Here is a 22,741-nt window from a genome sequence, read left to right as displayed (position 1 = left end):
GCCCGTGCAGCACCAGAGAGGAGCAGCTTTTGTGTGGGGCACTGCCTCGGTGCCCACGGCCTGATCCGCTCCAACAGGTAACCCTGGATGGGCTGGGCTGCTGCTGCTGCCCGTGTGATGCTCGAGGAGCTTGTGGGTTAGAAACAACCACCTTGTGCTAGTGCAGCTCTCGCCTTGGTAAGAGAACACGTAGCCAGGTTCTCCTCGAAAGCTGCTAGTTTGGTTTCCCAACAGTGGGGTGAGAAGCCTCGGGATAATATCCTAATTTAGGGAAAAAAAATAAAAAAATTAAAAAAAAAAGGGGGGGAAATCCAGGTGCATTGTAACTCCTGGACAAGCTGGGAAATATTTGGAACATCACCAGGGAAAAGACAGGAGAAGGGAGGGTAGCACTGGGAATGTGTGGTGACACAAGAGGTCTATTGGGAAGAGGCAAGAGCACTGTTGCCCTTCTACAGAGAGTTTTGCATCTTGAACTTGGCAAGTTTAGATAAATGATAGTTCACCTCTAAGCTAGGAAATTAAAAGAAGTCCCAAGTTTCAGTAGAGTTGGGTTTCCGCTGACTTACTATAAACATAGGTTGGTTCACAGGCTGACAAATCCGATAGTTGGGAATTTCTGTATTTTGTAGGTTCACAGGCTGTTTTCGTGTTTCTGAGCGCACCTCTGGCACTGCTCTCCCAGCAGATTGCATAACCTGGAAGGCTGGCTCTCCGGCAACAGGATTAGGTTCAACGTGCTGGTGCAGTTTTTGTTTTGCTGCTGTTTGCTCTGCGGATCTACTGGAGTGTTGTTGGCTTTTTCTGCTTTAAAACTTTGCTTCTGATGCGTTTCTCTGCAGCGCTGGCGAGCTCTGAAGGACGGGGCTCAAGTGGCTTAAATGTGATTAACACCCCTGCTTTACATAAACGTTGCCAAACTGAAGCTGCCTCTTGCCAGTCAGACTGGTAGCGTTGCCTACTGCCGGTTCTGTTGAAACCACACCGGTCTTTGGGATTTTCTGACGGAGTTATCCCCAAACCAGGTTGGCGGTGGGCGGGAAGGGAGCAGCCCAGCGGGGCCCGCAGCCCTCGCCGTGTTTCCTGCCTGCTGTGGCCTCTGCTGTCCGCCCGAGGCGACGAGACACCAGCTACGTCGTGGAGGCCCAGTGCGGTGTTGAAGGTGACTCCAAACCTTTCCGTAATATGCCTAGGAGAGAGAGACTTAAATAAGCAGAAACAAAATATACAAAAAAATCAGCAATGTCCTGAGCCATTGTTGTCCTGCAGGCTAAGGAGGAAGGGAGAAGAGTAGACCAAGCCCTGTGGATATGACTCTATCCAGGAGAACTCTTCCCTTTTTAAGGCTTTCGCAGCTGGAGCTGGCGGTGCCTCGGTAGGGAGCTGCGTGCTTTGAAAGGACGGGCTTCCTGAATGCCCTTTTTTCCTCCTCGCAGTCTCCTGTCGGAGAGCTGCTGCTCGGACTATTTTTACCTTTCAGCGGCTTCCGTAGCGGAAGAGTTGAGGCCCGGTCTGAGGCGTCTCTGGGAAGATTATATTTAGTCAGGAGGAAAATATCTGTTGTGGCTATTTCCAAGAACTGTAACCCTGAGCTGCTGTGCTCAGGGTGCCTTTGTGGCAGTGCCTGGTTAGGACTGCTAAGTTTGCAAATAGATCCTGAGGCGGTTCTGACTTTACGCATTGAGTTGTGTTCGCTCCCGAGCGGCTTTTCCCTAATGAGCCGGCTGGACATGGTTGCTCCGCCTGCAGCTTGCACTGAATGCTTCAAAACCGTTTTGTGTGCGCACTCTGCCTCGTCAGTGGTAAATAAAGCATGGAATCTGAGAGGCAGGAAAAGCTGCGGCTCATGGCTTGCATTTCAATTGGGTCTCCCGAGGCCCCGTGGAGTGCGTGCGGGACACTCCTCGCTCTCCTCTAAGGGCCTTCACCAAGCAACTCTTACTCAGCCTGCCTGCCTTACTCAGCCCATTGAATCCTCAGAGCTCGCCTATACTCTTAGTTTAAAATGGCTTTGTTGTGTGGATTTGACTGCTCAAAATGAGGTGAGAAGTTGAGAATCTGTTGCCAGTGTCTCTTTGAGCCTGGACTGAGGAAAAGGAGTCGCTCAGTGAAGCGCACTTTCTTCCGAGGCAGCTTACACGTTTCAGGGCCCTCTTCCAAGGCAAAGAGGTGTGATTCAAGGCTGAGGTCACTTTAGGAAGCCAGTGGTGAATTCTGCCCTGTAAATAGTGACAATTAAATCAAAAGAATGGTGGAAACATAGGGAAAAAAAAAAAAAAACTAAGAATGGTTGTAGGAAAAAGGTTTCCATCTCGCTAGGAAAGGAGGCCAAGCAACTTATGGGAATAACTTTTGCTCAGACACGGAGTTATAGAACTGCTTGCTTGCAGCCACCGTGCTTGCTCAAAGCCTCTCCTTTCTGAACAGTCACGACAACGGTGCCTTCTCGTGGGAAAAGATAAACAATTAAGATGCGAGCCAGGAATGTTTTGGCATCCATTTCATGGCCTCTCACGTTATGTTAGCAGTCGTGATGCGGAGCAGCCCAGCGGAGCAGCGAGACCAGGTACCAGCTGCCTGTGCCGCGCAGCCCCGTGCTCCGGGCGGCCCTGCTGGAGCGGGGGCTGGACTGGATCATCTCTAGAGGCCCCTTCCAACCTCAGCCCTCTGTGATTCTCCTTTTTGCTGTTGTCAAATGTGATCTGTGCAGCTACAGGAAATCTTTTGATACTTGAAATGCCAGAAAATTAGGTCATCTCTTAATCATTTCACTTGATGGTACCATGTAGCTCTTTCTGAATCATTGATACAAATAGCACTGCTCTAAAGTAAAAATGTTACAGGTCTGGGGGTCGCTCTGTCATTTTGTACCCAATGTGCTTTCTTTGCACGAAGTTGATAGCTTAAATGTAATTATGTTTAATGCTTGCTTTGCTCCTGATGGTCAAGTTCACTGGATAGGCCTTTATTTTGTTTCTGCAGCATTATGAGCAAAAACAAAGCACTGACAATCCACAGAGGACTGAAAACCAGCTTGAGAGTATAATACACCCTTGACCTTTTTCCTTCCCTTTCTTGCTGGGGTGGAGAGGAACCAAAATAGATTGTGTCAAAAAAAAAAAAACACCTTTGGGAATCCTACCCTTATCTCCAAGGAGGGTAAAGAGGCAGAGTGGCCAAAAAGATGGTGTTTTGGGAGGATACAAAAATGTAGACAAGGGCTTTTAAGACTCCGTGCGGCGAGCGCCTGTGAGGCGGGTGCCGCTGCGAGCTGCTCCGGTGCCGCTCCGAGCAAGCGCTTTCCCTGTTGTGCCCAGCGCCGAGCTTGGGCTCGCAGAGGTGCCGTGTGGATCGGAGCCGCGTGGATGGGATTGGAGCGGCGCGGAGCCGGCGCTCGGCAGCCTTGCAGTACAGCACCGGCGGCAGCCCTGCTCGGGGCGCGCGCGCGGAGCCTTCGTAGCCTGCAGCCCAGCCTGCACGCCCTTTGGGGAGTGCTGGGGGAGCTCGGCCTGAGCTCGCGGGACTGGGGTTGAAGTGGCGTTCTGCCCAACTGTGGAGCTCCTGGGGTTGTTTTTAGCACAGGCGCTTTCCTGCCAAGGCTGGAGTTACAAGCTTGCTGTGATTTATCATAGGCAGCTTCCTGACCTAAAGCTGCCTTTGGGAGCTCCAAAGCAGACTGCAAGCTGGTAAAACTGGGCCTTTGCGCAGGAGTTTTGTCTCCTTGCTGTGGGTAGGGACTTTTTTTCCTTTTTCCTTTTTTTTTTTTTTTTTTTTTTTTTTTTTTTTTTTTTTTTGGTGTAAAGCTGTATAAGATGAGACAATGCTTACTGAGGCTTATTAGCTAGCAGAAATACTGGTCCTGTCCCAGACCCTTTGAGGACTTGGATATAGAGCCAATGGGTTTGGAGATGACTCAGGTGGGTGGTCTATGTTTTAATTTAAAGAAGGATTGGGTAAAACTGGTCTTTTCTAAGTGTTTTCCCCCTGCCCTTTATAAAGAAATTGTATAACATGCACTCCCAGCCAATTCCCATGTGTATCCAGTTACTTACAGCCTTTGTGGTTGGAAAGAGAAGCAGCAGCGTTAGCCCTGCCCTCTGTGGGCATGTGAGAAATCTGCTCTGCCCGTTTCCAAGGCTGGAAGGGCACTGGGCAAGCATTCCCTTTCAGGTATCTCTATGATACCTACCTCCTGCTCCCCGCTGATTCCTTGTGCTCTAACTTAATGAAACCAGCTGCCTTCTCCTTGCCTTTGTTTTTCTCTGGAATTTGGTCTGAACAATGAAGGTGCAATACAAGATGTCTTTTATTGCCATGTACTTTCATGTGTTTGCAGGTGAAACTCATGTCTGCCAGCAGAGCCTTAGTTTTGTCATGTAAATTAAAAAATAAACATGGAACGAGGTGTAATTGTGTTGAAGACGGGTGGAAGGGCGCGTGTTGTCCCTCCCACCACGGCACGGTGCTGTCCCGAGCTGGCAGAAGGCAAGGTATGAACCTTTCTGGAGGGGCCTCTTGGTCCTTCCTCTCCAAGAGGAGCAGCCGTGGGGTCACTCACCACTGCTATGAGCAAAGCCATGAGAAGGGCCTGTTAGGGTGAGGGTAGGAACCATCTCTAGCTCTGGGGTCCCAGGAGGGATGGGGAGACAAATGCTGCTGAAGAGACCTCCTCTGTTGAAGTCCTCGCAGCTCACACCTGCTCCGTCCCGCTTGCTGAAGTCAAAGCTGTTAACCAGATACAGCTGTGAGCCCTGGAACAGGCTGCCCAGGGAGGCTGTGGAGTCTCCTTCTCTGGAGATCTCCCAAACCCGCCTGGATGCCACCCTGTGCCCCGTGCTCTGGGTGTCCCTGCTGGAGCAGGGGCTTGGACTGGACGATCTCTAGAGGTCCCTTCCAACCTCAACCGCCCTGTGATTCTGCTAATCTATATTGCCTAGGGAAACCCAAATGCACGCGCGTCTTGGCTGCTCTTATGTGGAGAAAGCCACCCGGCTGGGAAGCGGGTAAGTCCAGCTCGCAGGCTGCCTGACCCCATGGAGAAGAACTGTCCTGCAGGGACACTGCCCCTGGCCTAGCAAGGAAACCTGGTGTCAGTGAAGCAGAGCTGGGAATGTTCCGCGTTGAGGGCTGTGCCAGGTCGTGTGTCGGGTGACAGGTTTCAATCCAGCCTTCTGGATTAACAGTGCTGGACTGGGGAGAGAATTGAGCGGGCAACAAGTAGTGTCTGCTGTGTTGTTCCCTCTCAGAATGCTTAGGGATCTCTAAGCTAGGCCTAACTAACATGTGTTAGTCATTGCCTTGCAACACTGTACAAAACTATTGATAAAAGCTGCTTATCAGGTGAGTTTTATTGCAAAACTTACAGACTTTCATCTGTAAATAGATTGCCGTATCAGCTTTATTATAGGAAGTGTCACAGTCTGAAATGCTTTACCTTGGCAAAGATTTAGATGAGCGTGTACTTTAGAAATGCTGTAGAATAGCAGGTTGGGTTTCTCTTGATGAAAGAGCAAGGAGAAGATGGCTGTACTACTACTTGAAATGCATTTAACTCACCAGAGAGCTTGATCGTCTTGCAAAGAGCCATATTTTAGCCTAGAATACCTGGCGTGCAGAGCAGTGTTCGTGCTTCAGCCCTGCAAGCCGAGCTGTCCAGCTGCACTGGAGGTGTCCTTCTCTTTGGGCAGCCCCGTGGTGCTGTGCTCAGGGCACGTGCAGGGAGGGTGGGCAGGAGAGGAGCTTGTCGCGTGCAGGGGGCCCGGGTTTTTATCTTTCTGTCTCGGTATTAAGCCGTACACGTGAAACACTGCCAGGGGCTGCCGCCGTTCCCTCTCGGAGGTTCAAGTGGTTATTTGGAGCTAGCTTACTAGACTCCACGTGGAGCATCTCTTGCTGACAAAACGTGAAAGCCTCCGTTGCCCTCGGTGCAGTTACCGGTGCTGCTTCGCTCTTTAATTCCAGCAGGACTCCCGCTGTGCCAATGATGGTTGGTTAGCCCTGAGCTTTTGCCAGTATAGCGCTTGGCATTAGGGTAAATATCCTTTGGGATGCCAGGGATTTAACTGTGCTTGTAGCTCTACTGTGTCTTAGAAACACACAAAGTAGGATTCAGTTGTGCAGGGCTTCCCAACATGGATGTGCGTTTCCAGGATGCTCTGCTGCAGGGGGATTGGGATGGGGACAGGATGGGGAGAGAAGGCTGAGCAGTCGCAGGGCCGTATCCTCCTGAAACCACGGGGATCCTCTTGCAAGCTGTGGTTCTGCTGCTGGGTTTTAGGGGTTTGGTCCCGTGTGTTAAATTCGTAGCTCCAATATTGGTGTGCACAACTGCATGACTCTTTGGGAAGCTGAGCCTCCTGAGATCGTCTTTGTAAGGGGTAACATAAAATCTGTGGCTGACATATTGTTTTGTGAGCTATCCTGGTAAGGAATGTGATCAGGTACTGGTGCAAGTCTTCTCAGTATTAGGCTTATTCTGTGTTAAATTTGCTTCCAGCCAAAAAAATATTTGGCAGAAGATCAACCCAAAATCTTCTTCAGCAGCTTTCTTAAATGAATCCCAAGCCCAAGGTAAGAAAACTGCTCAGAGAGCCCTTCCTGGAGGCTCCAGACTAATACTGTGCGTTTCTATTACCACGTGACAGTTCAGGAGAAAGCAGATGGATTTCTCTCGACGGTTCCTTCTCCTTGCTGCCTTTTGATTATTTTTTCACGTAGCCGTGATGTGATTTTCCAAAGGAGTGAGCACTGATCCTTACTGCTGAAGGAAAGGAAGTGCTCTCCCGTGTATAAACTTCATCCAAACCGAGGTATTTGCACACAGCATAGATTTCAATTCACACTCGCGTGGTTGTGTTTCGTTCAGGTTCCCCCACGTCATCAGGGGAGCCCAAGTGCCCCCTTGCCCTGCCACAAGGCTCGGAGCTCCCGCGTGACGGTCCCGACAGGTTCTGGGTCTCCTCGTCACGCCTCTCAAGCGGCTTGCGTTGCCCCTGCCCAGCACTTGGGCTAGGGCAGCACCCGTCTGGGGGCCCGTTTGCTCTGCGCCTTCTGCTCAGTCACCGCCAACGTGTGCAGAAGCTTTTGGTTTGTATAGGTTGACTTCAGCTTTTGACACTAAAGCAAACGCAGCCACTTTCCCCTGGTAAACATGTAGTGCTTGATAGAAATGCTTTGCTTTTTGAAATGATTTTTATCAGCACTATATTTTAATTATTTTTACCATATTAGAGGTTGTTTGTGGGAGTGGTGAGGCTTGTGAGAGCAGGGAACAAGGAATAATCCAGTGATCAAAAGCTGAACGCTGTCTCAGTGGAGGGAAGACTAGAGGGATGCTTTCTGCCTCATGAAATGTCTGTGAACCTTGTCTCCAAGAAGGATTTAATATACATGGAGGACAGGATTATTGCCATAAAACTAATGGACGGGTTTTATCACATCATCTCGTGATAATACTCCTCTTTAAGGAAGATCTTGGAGATTTAGAACATACCTCACGGTTACTAAAAACTTGTCCATCTGCCTGTTTTGTCTCGTGATGAATGTGTCTTTAAAGGACAGGCTGGGGTAGTCCAACTCTATAAAATCCAGTTTTTATGGTCTAATTGTATTCCCCAATGAAAAGATAAGTCCTCAAGTATTAGAATTTAACCCGCTAATCTGTAGAGGAAATAAACACTTCAAGCCTTTCTCCAGCCCCCAAATTAAAATCCAGTGCAGCAAAAGGAGGAGTATAATGAATAAAGTCTCTTCTCGTAGCTATGCGCCCACAAAATGAGCCCAGCGGGCCCTCGAGCCCTTGTTCAGCAGAGCCGTGCGGAATCAATCAGCCTTGCAGGAGCTTTTAAGGCTCTAAGTAGACGTGAATGGAAAGCTGCCAGACCTGCCTTTGGAAGAGGATGGTTTACCAGATAAAGTGTGACTTGGTTGTCTTTGTAAAAGCTTCCTCTCTTGCTGCCAGGAACTGCAAGATTAGGTCACAGAATTGCACAGAATCCCAGGACGGTTGAGGTTGGAAGGGACCCCTAGAGATCATCTAGTCCAACCCCCTGCTCCAGCAGGGACGCCCACAGCACGGGGCCCAGGGCGGCATCCAGGCGGGTTGGGAAGATCTCCAGAGAAGGAGCCTCCACAGCCTCCCTGGGCAGCCTGTGCCAGGGCTCTGGCACCCTCACAGTGAGGAAGCTCTTCCTCACATGGAGATGGAGACCGAGATGAATCCTTGGTCTTAGTTAGCTGTGTGAACAGGCAATTCTGAGCCTTTCTTCAGTTATGACAGTGCAGTAATCTACCTGAAACTGTTTTGTTGCTGTTTTTTTAAATAAAAATGTAACTGCATGTAAGCTTTCCTCATGAGTTTAAAGGAAAATGCGAGCTGTACCATAGCTTCAGAATTACGTTACTTGTCTCTTTTCCTGTGGCTTTTGCTCTGCTCCAGTTTTTTTTTTATCCAACTTGGTGCTTTATTTTTATACATTTCATTGCGTTGAGGCCTTGCCTGGAGCCAGCACTGCTGTCCTTGCTCTGACACGAAGGCGGGAGGACGCTGCTATAAGCAACTGAGGCGCTTCCGAAGTATCCGGAGCCGCTTCTCTGGATTTAGCCAAGGAGCTTGGGCAAGAGCGGAGCCGGGCGGAGGGCTCCGGGCCTCAGCAGCGATGATTTCCCCCAGGACCGGCTCCCGATGGGGGCCAGGATGGCTGGCGCTCGTGGCCGCTGCTCGCCACCCTCGGCTCGGCTCTGCTCTCGGCGCCGAGCCCCTCGGCTCGCCAGCACCTTTGCGGTCCTGGGGTCCTGCTCCAGAGTGGCCCCTGCTGCCCGCGGGGCCTGGGGCCGGCTTGGGGCGAGCAGCCGCTGCCGGGGCTTGGTGCGACGCGGGCCCCAGGCCGAGGGCCCGACAGAGCGATGGCCTCTGCGGCTGGCCCAGCTGCAGCTGGGGAAGGGCAGCCCTAAATTAGGCCCAGAAAAACGGAGTCATGCCATCACTGCTGGAAACCCTCACACGTGGAGACTATTGCTGCCGGATGCATCCTGCGGCGGGCTCTATGCGTGTGCTCTTGAGCAGCGTATCCGGGTGCCGCCGTTATTGCTGGCTCCTCCTGAGGCAGCTCTGGGAGGGCCGTGTTTCAAGTTAGCCAGGCTGCCTGTGTCACGCAGGCCCCAGAGAAGGTTTAGTTTTCATTCTGTCAGGCCAATATTAGTAATTAAGGAAAAAAAAAATTAAATTGAAACCCGCTGCTTAGAAGTGAGCCATGTTTCCTGTACCAACACTTTCTCCCTCTCTTATTTTGGTAATGTCTTAAATAACTCTTTGCAGGCAGTCGTTATTGGCTGTACTTTTCAAACAGGATGGAATAATAAGCACTTGTAACTTAATCAGCTTTATAACTGCAGAGTGGGGTTTTTTTTTCCAAATACTTTTATGTCCCATAATGAGCTAGTCCCCTATAACTCCTCACAGTAACATCTTCCATATGCCTTTTGTTGGGAGGATAAGAGCTTTATTCCGGAGTCCAAAGCAAGTTACTGTGGGTACCAATAAGGCCTGGAGTCTTTGCTCCAGGCAGGATGGCAGCACGTTGGGTACCTGAACCTTCTGCAAGTGGCTTGTGGGGAGGCCTTGGCAGGGCCTCCTACGGATCCTTCTGGACTCTACAGAAGGATCACTGAGTGTCCTGTCCATGCTTCCAGTTAAGAACCCTGTGTTCCTGGTCTAAACAACAGTCCTGGTTTTTAAATCCTGCTTTTCTCAGTGTCCTTGTTCTAAAAACCACTGACTTCCCCCCAGGTCTTAAGGCAGACTAGACGTGCGAGGAGCCGAACCATGAATGTCAAGCCAGCCGAGGGAACGGTCTGCTCTTATCTCCTCGAGGTGCCTCCTCTAGTGCCTCGTGTAGAGCAGAGGTCCTGCTGTGGATGTGCTCGGCTTCTAGGGTCCTGGCAGGACAGAAAAACGACCTGTTGATGGTTTCTTGCTGAAGCACCCGGCCTGCTCAGACTGGGTTTAACCCTTGAAGAACGCTCTCTGGTGTGCAGCCCTTCTGGATGGTCTGGTGTGCTCGCCTCTTCCCTGAGCAATGATTATCCCCAGCTTTTGGGAAGGGATTGAGTTTGCCTTTCAGGTCACAAAGAGTCAGGGTTACCTTTTTATCTGCAGCACTGTTAGCTTCAGGATAATGTAACAAACCTCTACGAAAACTCATGTGCTCCCTTTGGCTACAGTAAAAACTGAAGGCAAAACGTGAGCGTGAGTCTCGCTTATCTGGCAAGCGCAAGTGGGAAGTCTGTGAGACGGCTGGAGGGAGGTATTTTCAGAAGAGCTGATCCCTTCGCTGAAAACAGTATTTTTGTGAGCAGCGCTTCATTTCCCTCAGCAGTGGATTTATTTTGCCGGAGATGCTCTGGCCAGCCAAGGATTTGTGCTCTTCGTTGCCTCTGGGTCCTTGGCTGAAGCGGTTCTGGTGACGCTTTCCTCATCCCCCCTCCCCAGTCTGCAGAACGAGCCGGTCGCTGGCATCGCTGCGGCGCTTCCTCCATTGGTCCCTGCCAAACGTGGAGGGAGGAGCAGCAGCAGCCCCGGGGTCGCTTTGCGCCGCGTCTGTGTCCCAGCCCCTTGTGTCTGCGGAGCTGGCTCTCGTTGAACCTTCTCCGACGCTTTATGCTCTCCCACAAGCACCTGGCCAAGCCTCAGTCGGCCTGAGCTTGTCCTCCAGTCAGCAGGGTCGCTTCCTGGTGGGCAGCAAAGTATCTGCGCCATTGCGGGGGATTTAGGGATCCGGTTCCGCTGTTATTTGAGTAACTCCTTGAGTTGAATATCTCCTTAACTATTTTTTAAACTCAACTCCTCAACTCTTAGTTGAATATCTACTTGAGTAACTATTTTTTTAAACTCAAAATAAGCCATCGGCGGCTTCTGCTTGACTTTCTCTTGCATAATAATAGTTGTGATACTCCTAAATATCAATGGCAGCAACCCTTTAGCGGGAAGAAAACTGAATTACGTGCGAGCAGATTGGATCACACGTTGCCTGAAAGACAATAGTAAATGTAGACTTTTCAAGTTGTGTGGACAAGACAATGAAGAGAACAGTTGTTTTAGTGAAAGGTTTGGCCTTTTATACTTCCTCATCAGGACTGTTTCTTGTTGCAAGGCGCAGAACTCGCAAGGTGAGGTGTCTTTTAAGCCCCCCAGACTCAAAGGGGATGTCGCAGCACTCTGTGGGAGAACGGCTGGAGCTTTTACCCTGGTAGTTGTTGCATCCAATGCGTAGTGTGGGAGAGAGTGCAGTTCAGACCTAGCCTGAGGGCTGCAAGGGATGGCTCTGCTCTAGCTCTGGCCCAGCTTTTTTCAGTAAAGATTTATTAACAGTCATTTACTGCGACTTGCAATTTATAACTTTAGAGGAATTTATCATAAATTTGCAAAATGGTCTGTTTGAAAATTGCAGGTGCTTTCACTGGTCTAAGCCTCTCTGCTTATGAGGTTAATTTGAGAGAATGAATTTAGTCATCCTGGGAAGCAGATTTTCCAGAGGTGTCTTTGGGGGCAGATGGAGTGCGGAGGGGAAATGTTGTTTATTTTTTATAAATTTTATTTATTTGAACCTTTCTGAGAGCTCCCTGGTGTTTGGGTGTGCTCCTGGTGGCGCGGGCAGCCGGTGCGGTGCCTGGCACGCTGCACCTGGCACATTGCTGCTCTGCTGCCGCCGCCGCCGCCTGCTCGCGCGGTTCCTGCCCGTGTGCCCTCGGCCACCCACCGCCACCCCCAAGGGGTGCCGAGGACTGGTGTCCGCCAGGACACAGTTCTCTTTGTATTAGGCGTCACCTACGTTCTTTGGTCCACTGGGGTAAAGCTGCTTTCGGCTATGTTAAAATACAGGATTTGGCTTCCCAGGGGATTCAGGTTGTGCTTTGCAGTCCCCAGGAGTTCCCTCAGCAAGGAATTGTGCTTTTCCGGAGAGCTGATGAAGCTGGGGAATGCAGCCAGAAACAGGCTTTGGGAAACAGTCTTGCTTAAAACATTGCTTCCGAGCTGAAGCTGTTCATAGTCCTGACAACTGTTGTTCCTGCAGCCAGACTTTGGGCATTTATGGGACCCTTCTTAGTCCGTCACAGAGGTGTTACCACTACTTTGGGCAGTTAGCGCTGTGTGGGCACAAGCTGGGTAAAGTACCAGTTCCTTTGCAGCCACGTTCTTCCTGTTCTGGACACACAGTTGGGTTCAGCGTCTGTATCGGGTGGCTGCCGGAGTACTCGCTGTTAGTGACTCGTGTTGGGCGCTGCTCACTCCGCAGCTGTGCACCCAGGGTGCACGGTGCCTGTTCTCCCCTTGCGCTCCTCGCTGCGCTCGAGAACAGTGTTTATCCACAGCTTCTGTTGTCGGAGGTGAATTTGCTTGGCAGTGAAATTACCGCTTTCTTGAGGCGCCTGGGGTTTGGGGATTTTGTTTTAATAAATGCTGCAAGTAGCCTGTAGGCATTAGAGTTTGTGTCTCGTAGCTTCAGGCGCCAGTAATGTTGCTGCATATCCATCCTGGCAGGCGGTGGCAGCCCCCGTGCCAGCGTTTATTAGAGCAGAGCGGCGCTCGAGGCGCCTGTGCCGGGGCTTGGAGCTCCAGACTGGCAGGAACGTTCCCGAAGGCTGCACTGAAAGGCGAGGGCGAAGCAGGAGCAGGAGCCCTGAGGCAAATGAGCCATCCTGCGAGGAGCAAGAGCCTGGAGGTGGTGTGCAGTGGTGGTCAGTACCTTGGTTTAACTGGCCCTGGTCTGGAAGAGCTGGGTTAGAAGAGACATTCGACCCTCTGCTTTTCTGCACTCTGAGCTTGTTAACAATTCTTTGCTTTTGAACGACCTCTGTGAAACCCCTCACCTTCCTGCGCTGATCTCTACCTTGGCTGCCGCCATCTGGAAGCTACATGGAGGTAACGCAGCCTTCGGTTCCTCGCCGAGGAGACCTCCGTTTCAGAGTTTCACTGCCACTGCCGTTCCTCCAGAAACAGTAACCAGTTGACCCTCAGTGTGGTTGCCTCTGCTCTCTGTCTGCAGGACTCTAGGGTGTTTTGGCAGGGTTGGTTCTCTGGATGAAAACAAGCAGCTGTGCTATTCCCATTTATGTCCTGAAAGAACACGGTCCTGTGGGAATAGAGGCAGGAGACTGGCAACATGATGGAGACAAGTGTCTTTATGAAGGTTCCCTCTGCAGAAAGCACCATTCCATTAGACTCTGAGCCATTTAGAGATGAGTCTTTTAACAGCTTTAATCTAATTGTTGGTTTAATAATCTGAATTATTATAACTACAGAATTTGCTGTAATGTGGACAAAATTACTTCATTGTTTCTGAAGCTCAAGTTAGACTGAAACAGAGTCAGCTGGAGGTTTCTTCTCGGTTGTCTCTGCTGAGGTTCTAGTTCTGGGCACCTCCTCTGTTGCGGGGTTTGGATGGAACAGGGCAGGCTGGAGGGAGCGGGAACTGCTCAGCATGGGAAGCTCTGGATAAGCTGTTCAACCATGGCCTTAAGGATGGCAGGGAAGGGGGCAATGAAATGGGAAGATAGGCGCGAACCTGCAGGAGCAGCTCCGTCCCTGCAGCCGTTAGGACAGGGAGAGCAGGCGCCCAGCAGGAGGGCACCTTGCAGGGCACCGCGCTGTCCAGATGCGCGCTGCACTGGCAGATGCCACAGGAGGAAGCTGGCAGCCCATGGGGCTGCAAGAGGGGGTCTGTCTGGTCCAGAGAGCAGCGTGTTCACGTTCTGCCTGTGACAGAGGCCTGTCCTGGAGCGGGGACCCCGTTCCCTGCCCGTGCCTCTGAGGCTGATGTCTCCTTCTGTCTCGGGAGCTCTGCGGCCAGGAGGCTTGGGGAAGGCAGCAGAGATGCTCTGTGCTAAAGTTGGTGCTTTTGTTTCCGTTTCAGGAAAGCCCCACAGCATTGGCAGCTCCGAACGGATTCAGCTCTCAGGAATGTACAACGTTCGGAAAGGGAAAATACACTTGCCAGTCAACAGATGGACGAGACGCCAAGCCATCCTCTGTGGAACGTGTCTGATCGTCTCCTCGGTGAAGGAGAGCCAGACTGGCAAGATGCACGTCCTCCCTTTAATCGGTGGCAAAGTAAGAGCTTGGTTTTAGCTTTGCTTGTGAATGCTGCTTGCTGAATCCCTGTCTCTCTACGCAGAGAAGATTGTGTTCAGTTATCATGTTTTTTTCCCCCCTAAAAAAAAGCTGCTTCTGCAGGTGGCATCATCAGGGCAAATAACTGACTTCTGTTAGTCAGCTTCCTACTTAACTATTTATAAAGTCTGGACTGAAATGTGAAAGAGCAGCACATTGTCTCCTATGGATTGCAGTCTCCCTTTCTTCAGTGCAGTGATAAATATTTTATATGTGCATTCATACACAGCTAAATGCTACATATATCTGTATTGTGTGTGACCTATGGCATGTCTCTTTGCCCCGTTTTTAGCCCTGCTGTGTTGCTCTAAAGATTTGAAAACTGACATAAAAGAAACCCCAAAACTAAAGAATTTCAAGGTCTATTCTGTGAATATCTGTTTTCTGTATTTTTTAAATTTTTATTTTGTGGTTGAGCATTCATCATTGTGAGTAGGGTTCTAATGCAGGTGAAGAGTAGCAAACATTTTTATTTTCAAAAAGCCGAGGCTGGATTATTTCTGTTTAATCACCTCTGTGAAACTTCAGTGAAAACTAACCATTAGCAATTTAGCTTAAGTATGACTTCAGATCACTATAACCAGGTTAGTTGACCACAGTGATGGGGAAAGAATCCATTTTACTCCCTCAGCCTCAGGTTGAATTTACACCTGGAATAATGTTATTTTACTTGGCGTTTTGATAAGCTTTGTACTTAAGAGTCATTTGGAGAGACACAAGCTTTGTAATGCTCTGTTCAGAGCCTGGAGTTTATTCATTAATCATAGCACCGTTATGGTTAGAAAAGACCCTCGAGGTCATCGAGTCCAAGCACAAGCCCCTCAACACCCTGCCTGCTGAACCGTGTCCCTTAGCGCCTCATCTGCACGTTTCTTCAGCACTGCCAGGGATGGAGACTCCACCACTTCCCTGGGCAGCCTGTTCCACTGGAATGAAACCAGTCCCTGCTCCTAGGAGTTTTTTCCATCCATTTCTACAGTTCTTCACATGACTCTTAGTCCTTTTCTGGAGACGCTGAAGTAGAGCCTGTGTCCTCTCTTGTAGCACCTCTGTGCACACTGGCTGTGAATGGTGTTTCTGGCTGCTACGTGTTGGAAGGGCCCTTCTTAGGCCTTCTCTTTAAGATAAAAAAAGACTTTTTTTTTTTTTTTTTTAATAAGGGCGGTGTGCCTTTCCTTAAATGCTTCACATGGACTTTCCAAGTTGCTATTCTGGCACAAAAATGCCTCTGTAATGTAAAACAAGCAGACTGCTAAACTGGAAGTTGACAGCAAATTCCAAAAGAAAGGGAGAACTGAGCTGGGGAAAACCATACTGGGGACTTCTGCTCACAAAGCTGGGCTTGGAGGATGCTTGACCCAGACCTAAGTGCTTTTGCAATTATCGCTCCAAAAGGCTTTCTGGCTGAGCCCCGCAACCGCGCGGCGCCTCCCGCCACTGGCACCGCAAGCTGTGTGGGCCCCAGCACGCCCGGCCGCAGGACTCTGTAGTCTAGGCTGGGCTTTAGCAAGCTGGGAAATGCCAGAGAATTTAATTGGGGTCTATGGGAAGTGTTTTGCTAAGCCTGTTTTTAATAGAGTCGGGAGTAAAAATTATACTCCTTTAGGTCATTTCAAGACAGCTTTAAATGTCTTTCCCTAGGAAACTGGTTATGATTCTTGGTCTCTCTTAAAATGTTGCTGTTCTTGGTGTTTTCTTTCTTCATTAAACTTGGCAGTCTCTTTGGGTCTTGCATATCTTAGCAAAGGGTGAGCAAAAAGAAGACTGCAAATGCCTGGAATAGAAAAAGGAAACACATCCAGAGGGCCTCTAAGCATTGGGAAATAGCAGCAACAGACCTATTTTCTTTTTATTTCAATCTTACCAGCAGCTATCAGCTCAGGATGAAATTCCTGCCAAATGTGTCTCTACCTGCAGCAGAGAAAGGCAGCCTCAGGTTCACTCTGCACGTGAGACATGAGGCCAAGTCACGTGCCTGGGAGGTTTTTCTTCCAGCCATAAAGTCTGTGTCATTTTTAACAGATTTTGTAGCATTCTTGAAAACAGAGGGGAGCAGGCTTAGAAGTTCTGGTAAGCTGCTTTCAGGTGCTCTGCTTCCTTGCTTAGCTAGGCTTGGAGAACATCTGGCACTCGGCTTGAGTATGGAGAGTGATAGTAGCTCTCGTGTTGAGCTCCTTCGGGGCATGTTTTAACTTTGCCCCGTGGGCTTCTGCAGAGAACTGCTGAGTCTTGCTCACTCACTGTCTTGTGCCTTTGCTGCAGGTGGAAGAAGTGAAAAAGCACCAGCACTGTTTAGCATTTAGCTCCTCTGGACCTCAAAGCCAGACCTACTACATCTGCTTCGATAACTTCACCGAGTACTTGCGATGGCTTCGACAAGCGTCCAAGGTGAGAGGAACCCTGAGTCCTGACTTGTTCTGCCCTGCAGTGGCACTGGAGTGATGGGTGGAGTGAGAGCAGGGGAGGAGAGATGGAGGGAAATGTGGCTGTCAACACTGCAGTTTAAAAAGCTTTGTTTCAATGTGAATAAAACCTGAAATAGCATAAGAATGTTTTAGTTAATCTCCTGCACAGAGCCCAAAAACTAGATGGTTAGAATAAGAAATTGTTTTCTGTTGGAAATGTTGCTGAATCTCTCATTAGTTTCATAACTGATTCTTTTTATCCCATCATTTGTATTAATTGGTGAAGTGTTCCTAAACTAAATTTTATACTCTATTTAAGGCTGTTTACAGCTTTAACTGTACTGTTTACAGCTGCTCTGTGTTTACAAGGAGAACTTACGTCCTCCGTTACGTTCATTTGACTTTTCAGTCTCATTTTATGTTGTTTAAAGGTTTTCTGCACTTATCTCTTCCATTTTAATCCTTGCTACCTTTCATGATAATTTTTCCTGAGTCATCTCATGTATCTTGAACCACTGACTTGTTTTATTTCACTACAAAACTTGTGTTGTGCGGGAAGCGCTGCCTCCAGAGGCTTTGACACTGGCTGAATAAAGAGCAATCGAACGCGTGAGGCAAACAGTGTGAAACAATGCACTTCACAAGGGGACACAAATGGTCAGAAAGTGCCCCTGAATGCCTGGCAGAGCGGGGAGGTTCTGTGCCACGCTGTGCTTCTCTCCTTGCTGCTTCCCCCGAATGACAACAGCGCTGGGAAGAGAGCCAGCGTGAGAACTTGGCCCCGTGTAGCCGTGGGGGCTTCCGTGTTGCTTAGGTACGAGCAGAAAGGAACTATGCAGTTTAAACTGCATTTTCAGACCCTCATGACTGAGGAAACTTGCTATGCTTGGTATTTTTGGTAAAATATATGTCATGGAAGAAACGATGCCTAGTTTTCCCCATCTTTCCCCTCGTGTTCATTCCTATAGTACAAAAATTGAGGTTAAGCATTATGGGTTCATGGCTCTTGAGGAGGGCACGCTGCCGTTTCAGGCTGCTTTTTGAGTGTTTGTTTTCTATCCTCAGACTGGAAACCAGACACGGGCAGGACTGGGTGCAAGGCAGCTGTGTACTGCTGGGCAGTACCACTGGTTTTAGAGACTAGAAAGAGAGGAAATGCTGCCGTAGCTCCAGTTTCCTCCAGCGGTCGCTCGCCTTGTGCGAGTGCTTAAATGTGAGCTGGATTGCTCACCGTGAACCTATACGAGTGAGGGGGAGAAAGTCTCAGGATCAACACAGGAGCTCAGATGGAGCTCCTGTGCAGGAAAGGAACAACACTTGTTGTGGAAGAACTTGCCTCAGGTTTGGCCAACTGGGACACTACTCCAATGCCCCAAGCAGGTGAAATACTCTTGTTAGCCAAGCAAATACTCTATGAGGCTTTGTAGCCTTGATAGCAAATTGAGGACAGAAGGCATTACAGCTCTTCCACTCTGACCTTTGTCTTGGTCATCTGTTCCCTTAAGGACTGATTGGTTTACATGTGTAATGATGGTAGGTTGTATAATGCTGCAGCTTTCTGAATTATCATGAATAGCAGCTAAATTTTTCTAAACTGAGTTATGCAACAGCATTTGTTTTGAGGCATCCACGCTAACTCGGTCGTGGCCAGTGCTCGTTTTGTTTCTGCAGTTCTAGGTGCTCTTGGCCTAGGCTCCTGAAAACTGGTTACTGCTACTTACCTAGGCCAGGAGGAGAGCACCGGTGAAATATTTCATTAAAATTTCTCACTTCAGTTTTCAACCGAAAATTTTGTTGTGTCTGTCTTGTGTATGTTTCAAAAGAGCTAGAAGATGATGTTATTCCAGCTTTAAGTAGCGAGCTTAATCTTGAAAGGAGACTTTGCAGAGAATGCTCGCTCTGCACTCCTTCTCCCCACAGGATAATGGCAATGACAACTTCTTCAGCAGTGTTCCAGAATGAGATGAATCCCAATGCATCATCTCTACAATAAATAAAAGTAAGCTAGGGAGAAGATTTTAATTCATGTTTGCAAGGGCTTGGGCTCAATTTAATTAAAATGGAGATCTCTCGTATAATCTGATTCATTCTAACAGTCGAGTATGTCCTGGGCAAGGCAGCTGTCAGGCACTGCCCTCACGGGTTTGTTGGGAGGGGGGTGAGTAGGTTTTGGGTGGTTTTCTTGTGTTTCTCTATGTGCCTTGAGATGTCCAGCCGTCCTCAGGACTGACTGGAATTGTTGCACAAATGGTGACCTAGATATCGAACTTGCTGGTGACATACTTAGTTCAAATAGGTCACTTTTAGATATGCTGATTTAGCCTCAAAGAGAATATTTTTAAAAGCTGGAGATGTGGCTTCTTCGTTAATATTGATAGTTTGCTACAGCACCACGCTTTTTTGTTGTTGTTGTTGTTGTTGTTATTTTTTCCCCTTTAATTTTGAAATCCTGGAGACCTAATTAAGGCGACTCGAAAGAAGAGCAGCAGCAGCAACAACAACAAACTTGGTCCTTTGTGATCTAATGCGCTGGGTCTCCTGCCAGACACTGCCAATCAGCTCATGCAGCTGGGGAGAGGGGCAGCGAAAGGGAGGCCCTTGGGCAAAGGGCAAAGGGTTTTGCCTGCCTGAAGGTGCCCTGGGGGTGCTGGGGCCCACACAGCCCCTCACAGCTGGAGCAGCTGCTGCAGGGGGGCATTTGAGAGAAGCAACAGTTCTCTACCCCTTTAGTGAAGAAGAGGGGGGTTATGTATAGAATGTCCCCCTTGCTGGCAATACCTGTACTTGAAGGCATACGGCTAAAAGGACCATTTATACTTGTGTCAGAGATTGAAGGGTGCATTGCTTAAATGGGGCCGTGTTACAGGAATTTATCTTCTTGGAAATAGAGCAGGTGTCCCTGGGTATCTTGAGATGGGTTGCTAGACCCCACGGCTGGTTTGGAAGAGCAGGAGCTGCCCTGAGGGCTTGTTGCAATGACCATGTCCTGCATGAGTGTGCCCAGTTCAGTGGGGCGGGTAGAGAGAGGTGATGAGATCCAGGGACTAAATAATGCATGGCTGCCCTGTGTGGGCTCTGTGCTTGCCCAGCACGTGCAGGTGGGTCTGGATGTGCAGCTGTACCCCTCGGCGTGTGTACACACTTATGCACATACACACTGAGGTATAAACACACATCGGGAAAGAACTAGGCCCCTGTTCTTCATGCAACGCTTCCCAGACTGAATTGTGTAGCTGTTAACTGCAGCAATAGCATGTTTAGATGGGGGCAGGAAAAACAGCTATGTGGGGCTTGAAGAGCTGGGTGTGTTCATACCTGTGCACAAAACTAGAATCTTCCTGCATAAAATAGGGGGAATTTCTAAAAGTGACCTGTGGTGGAGAACCTACCAGAGTTTCCTTCCCTGCTCCAGGCACCTTTGCCTTGAGGTCTGCGGAAGAGGAGGAGTGTACAGTGTTGTGGGTAGTCGTAGCCTGCTACTAAAAAGGACAAATCGGGATGTGAATGTCGGAATGATTGGAATGAAGGAACATTTTTGTTTACAAGGGGCTGCAAATAAGAGCGTCATTTTCAAGACTTGTGACCATGCTGCTCTGTTGGGTTTATTCCTTCCTCGTTAGAGCAGAGCCCTTAGTTTATAGCTGCTTGCAACATTGAACTTGTGGAAAATAACTAGTTTATACTGTACAATTAAGTGGTGCCTGAGCATCTGCCACAGTATGCTCCATCTTCCTTGCATTTGTATACAGACCTGTGGCAAGCAGCAATATTGAGCTAACTTCTCAGAGCTTCGTGGTTCTGAGGCCAACCCGATCCCTTTTCCAGCTGTCTTTTCAATACAGAGTTTCAGGGTGGTGTTTGGAGAATATGCTGCGTAGTCTGCCTCTGAAGAGTGCAAAGAGGAGGAAAGTGATTCTTGCCTCCAATAATCAGGGTTTATTTCTACTGAGGAAAAATGACCTGGGTTCTGCCTGAGCATTTGTGAGGATAACTCAGTCTTTATTCTGCATGTTCCTGCTAGGCGCGGACAGCCAGCTGAAGGGCTCAGCTGCACATTCAGCCTTCAGAGAGGAAAGCTTTGGCTTTGCAGAGCTGTTTGGGATCAAACCTCGGGCTAAGGAAGCTCCAAACCCCTGTCTTGTGGCTAACGAGCCCTCGTTGCCCCCTGCCTCGCCTTGCCCGCTGCCCCCCGGCCTGGCTCTGTGCCTGTTTGAGGGGGGATCCTGTGCCCAGCCGCGCTGCCGCCATGGGAGTCGGGGTGCCAGGGAACCTGCTGAGCACCCCACAGCTTCCCCCGGAGGAGCACGGGACTGCAGGGCTGCACTAACGGGTGCTGGTCCCAACAAGCTCCGAATGCGGCTTCCTCTCATGCCCCCTCTCTCCTAAAGCCTTGCTCAGCAGCGCTGAGCTATTGGTAAGGGAGGGAAAAACATACACAAATAAACTCTCTTTTTTTCTGAGCTGTTATTTATTAAAAGGCCTTTCTGATATCTTCTTAGGGTCACTAGATGCTTTATCTTCTCTTCTGGTTTCAGTTCAGTCTCCTAAGCAATGTCTATCTCTTTTCTGGAGGGAAAACTTAGAAAACTTTACCTTAATTTCCATTGGATCTAAATTAATAGTCATTTTTTTTTTTCTGGCTTTTACCTTAAGTTGTAACTGAGTGTCAGAAATTCTATGGGAAACTCGTGCCGTGACTAATTCCTGATGTTTCCTCAGAACTTGCAGTCTTATTCTGCACAATTAAACTCCGTGTGAGTGTTGGGACTGGGTGGGAGGTCAGGGAAGTGCTGGCCTTGGAAAGGGTGACCATGCCCTAGCTGGTCTGGATCCTGCATTGCTGGTGCTTGGAGCCTTGGAGGTGAGTCCAGGTCCTAGCTCAGCCTAGAAGACAGTGTAGTATAATGCTAGCAGGGGTGACATCCTTGGAAAATAGCTTTAATCTAATCTAAGACATTACAAAGTCCTTGCTTTCTTTGAGAATGACAAATATCCAGGTTTCCTCAAGTGTCTGAAGCTAAATGCTGTTGGCCTGTTGGGAACTGTTGCTTCACCTTTTCTTCTCGAGGGAAGGCAAGAAGGTTCTCTCATTCCATAATGTTTTTTTTGATCTGGCCTTTACTTATGGGAAACTTGGTGACTTCAAGTTTAGTAGGAGGAAACAGTTTTTCCCTCTAGTGCCCCAAATGGGCAATACTGAAATAATGCTTCTCTAAAAGCAGGTTCCTAAAAATAAGCCACAGCTTCCTCCTAGCAGTGATTACAAGGACTCTAATAAATGAAAACTCCAGCTTCCATACCAAACCTGGCTTCCTTTTCTGCACATTTGCAGGGTCTTCCATGCTTGGTCCCGCTTAGAGCTGCGGTGAGTGATACCTGGGGCGCTTGGCGTGGGTGGCTCCTTGTCACCTCAAGCCTGACAACAGAAGAAGGGGCAAAGCAAAGTTGAGGCCAATTTTGTCTCTCTTTTAGGTATAAAACTTAGGTGTCCCTCTCTCCCTGCACAGCTTACTGTCCTGTGCCCTCGGCTGTTGGGGGTTAGTTCACATTTCGGGAATGAAGCTCTGTCTGCCCTGTGTTTCTTTATGCCGTGTCTCCTAATAACTCATCTGTAAAGCTTTTGAGTTTAATTCAGCTTGTTAGTTGTCCATGTTAAAATAACTCTGCTGACTCCAAAGGGTGTAATTAGCAACTTAAAGCTTTTAATTTCTGTTCTAGCCAAGCTCAGCCTTCACTATTTTAACTTCTGTGCCCACTGGAATATAGTGAATCTGTGGCCCTTGATTTAGACTTGCTGCATTTAGCTGATAATACAGGTGGTCATTCAGCTGATAATTTAGCTGAGCCCTTAAGTCAGGTTCTGATCCTGGCTGAGTTTGTGCAGTTCACGTGAATACAGGATAGCATAAGCCTGGCTTATAGCTAACAGCTCAGGGAGAGGTTGCAGATGTTACGTTTTAAAATGCAGTCATTCCTGGTGGATGCCCAAATCTGCTCCCATGGAGAGAGGGGTAGGAGCAAGCAGCAAAATGTAACTGCTCAAGGTGCCGGTGCAGTTGAGATGCCAGGGGGATGCAAGGAAGGACCGTAGCACTGAGAGCCTTTTCCAACCCAAAGTCTAGAAACCAGGGAGCTGGTGGTACTTTTCTTAAGAAACCTTTTTTATGGG

General features: G+C 49.0%; 1 protein-coding gene across 1 annotated transcript in view; it reads left to right on the top strand.

Annotated features, from left to right (window-relative positions):
* PHLPP1 (PH domain and leucine rich repeat protein phosphatase 1) overlaps positions 1-22,741 on the top strand; it is a 119,971-nt gene that overhangs the window by 48,634 nt on the left and 48,596 nt on the right. Inside the window, exons 2-3 of the mRNA XM_026034549.1 lie at positions 13,911-14,107; positions 16,430-16,555. Of these exons, the coding sequence (XP_025890334.1) occupies positions 13,911-14,107; positions 16,430-16,555 (323 nt within the window). The remainder of the gene's footprint in view (positions 1-13,910; positions 14,108-16,429; positions 16,556-22,741) is intronic.

The sequence above is a fragment of the Nothoprocta perdicaria genome, unplaced genomic scaffold, assembly GCF_003342845.1.
Source record: "Nothoprocta perdicaria isolate Ctin4 unplaced genomic scaffold, notPer1 scaffold_147, whole genome shotgun sequence".
Taxonomy (NCBI): domain Eukaryota; kingdom Metazoa; phylum Chordata; class Aves; order Tinamiformes; family Tinamidae; genus Nothoprocta; species Nothoprocta perdicaria.
This window is presented reverse-complemented; position numbering and strand designations above follow the sequence as displayed.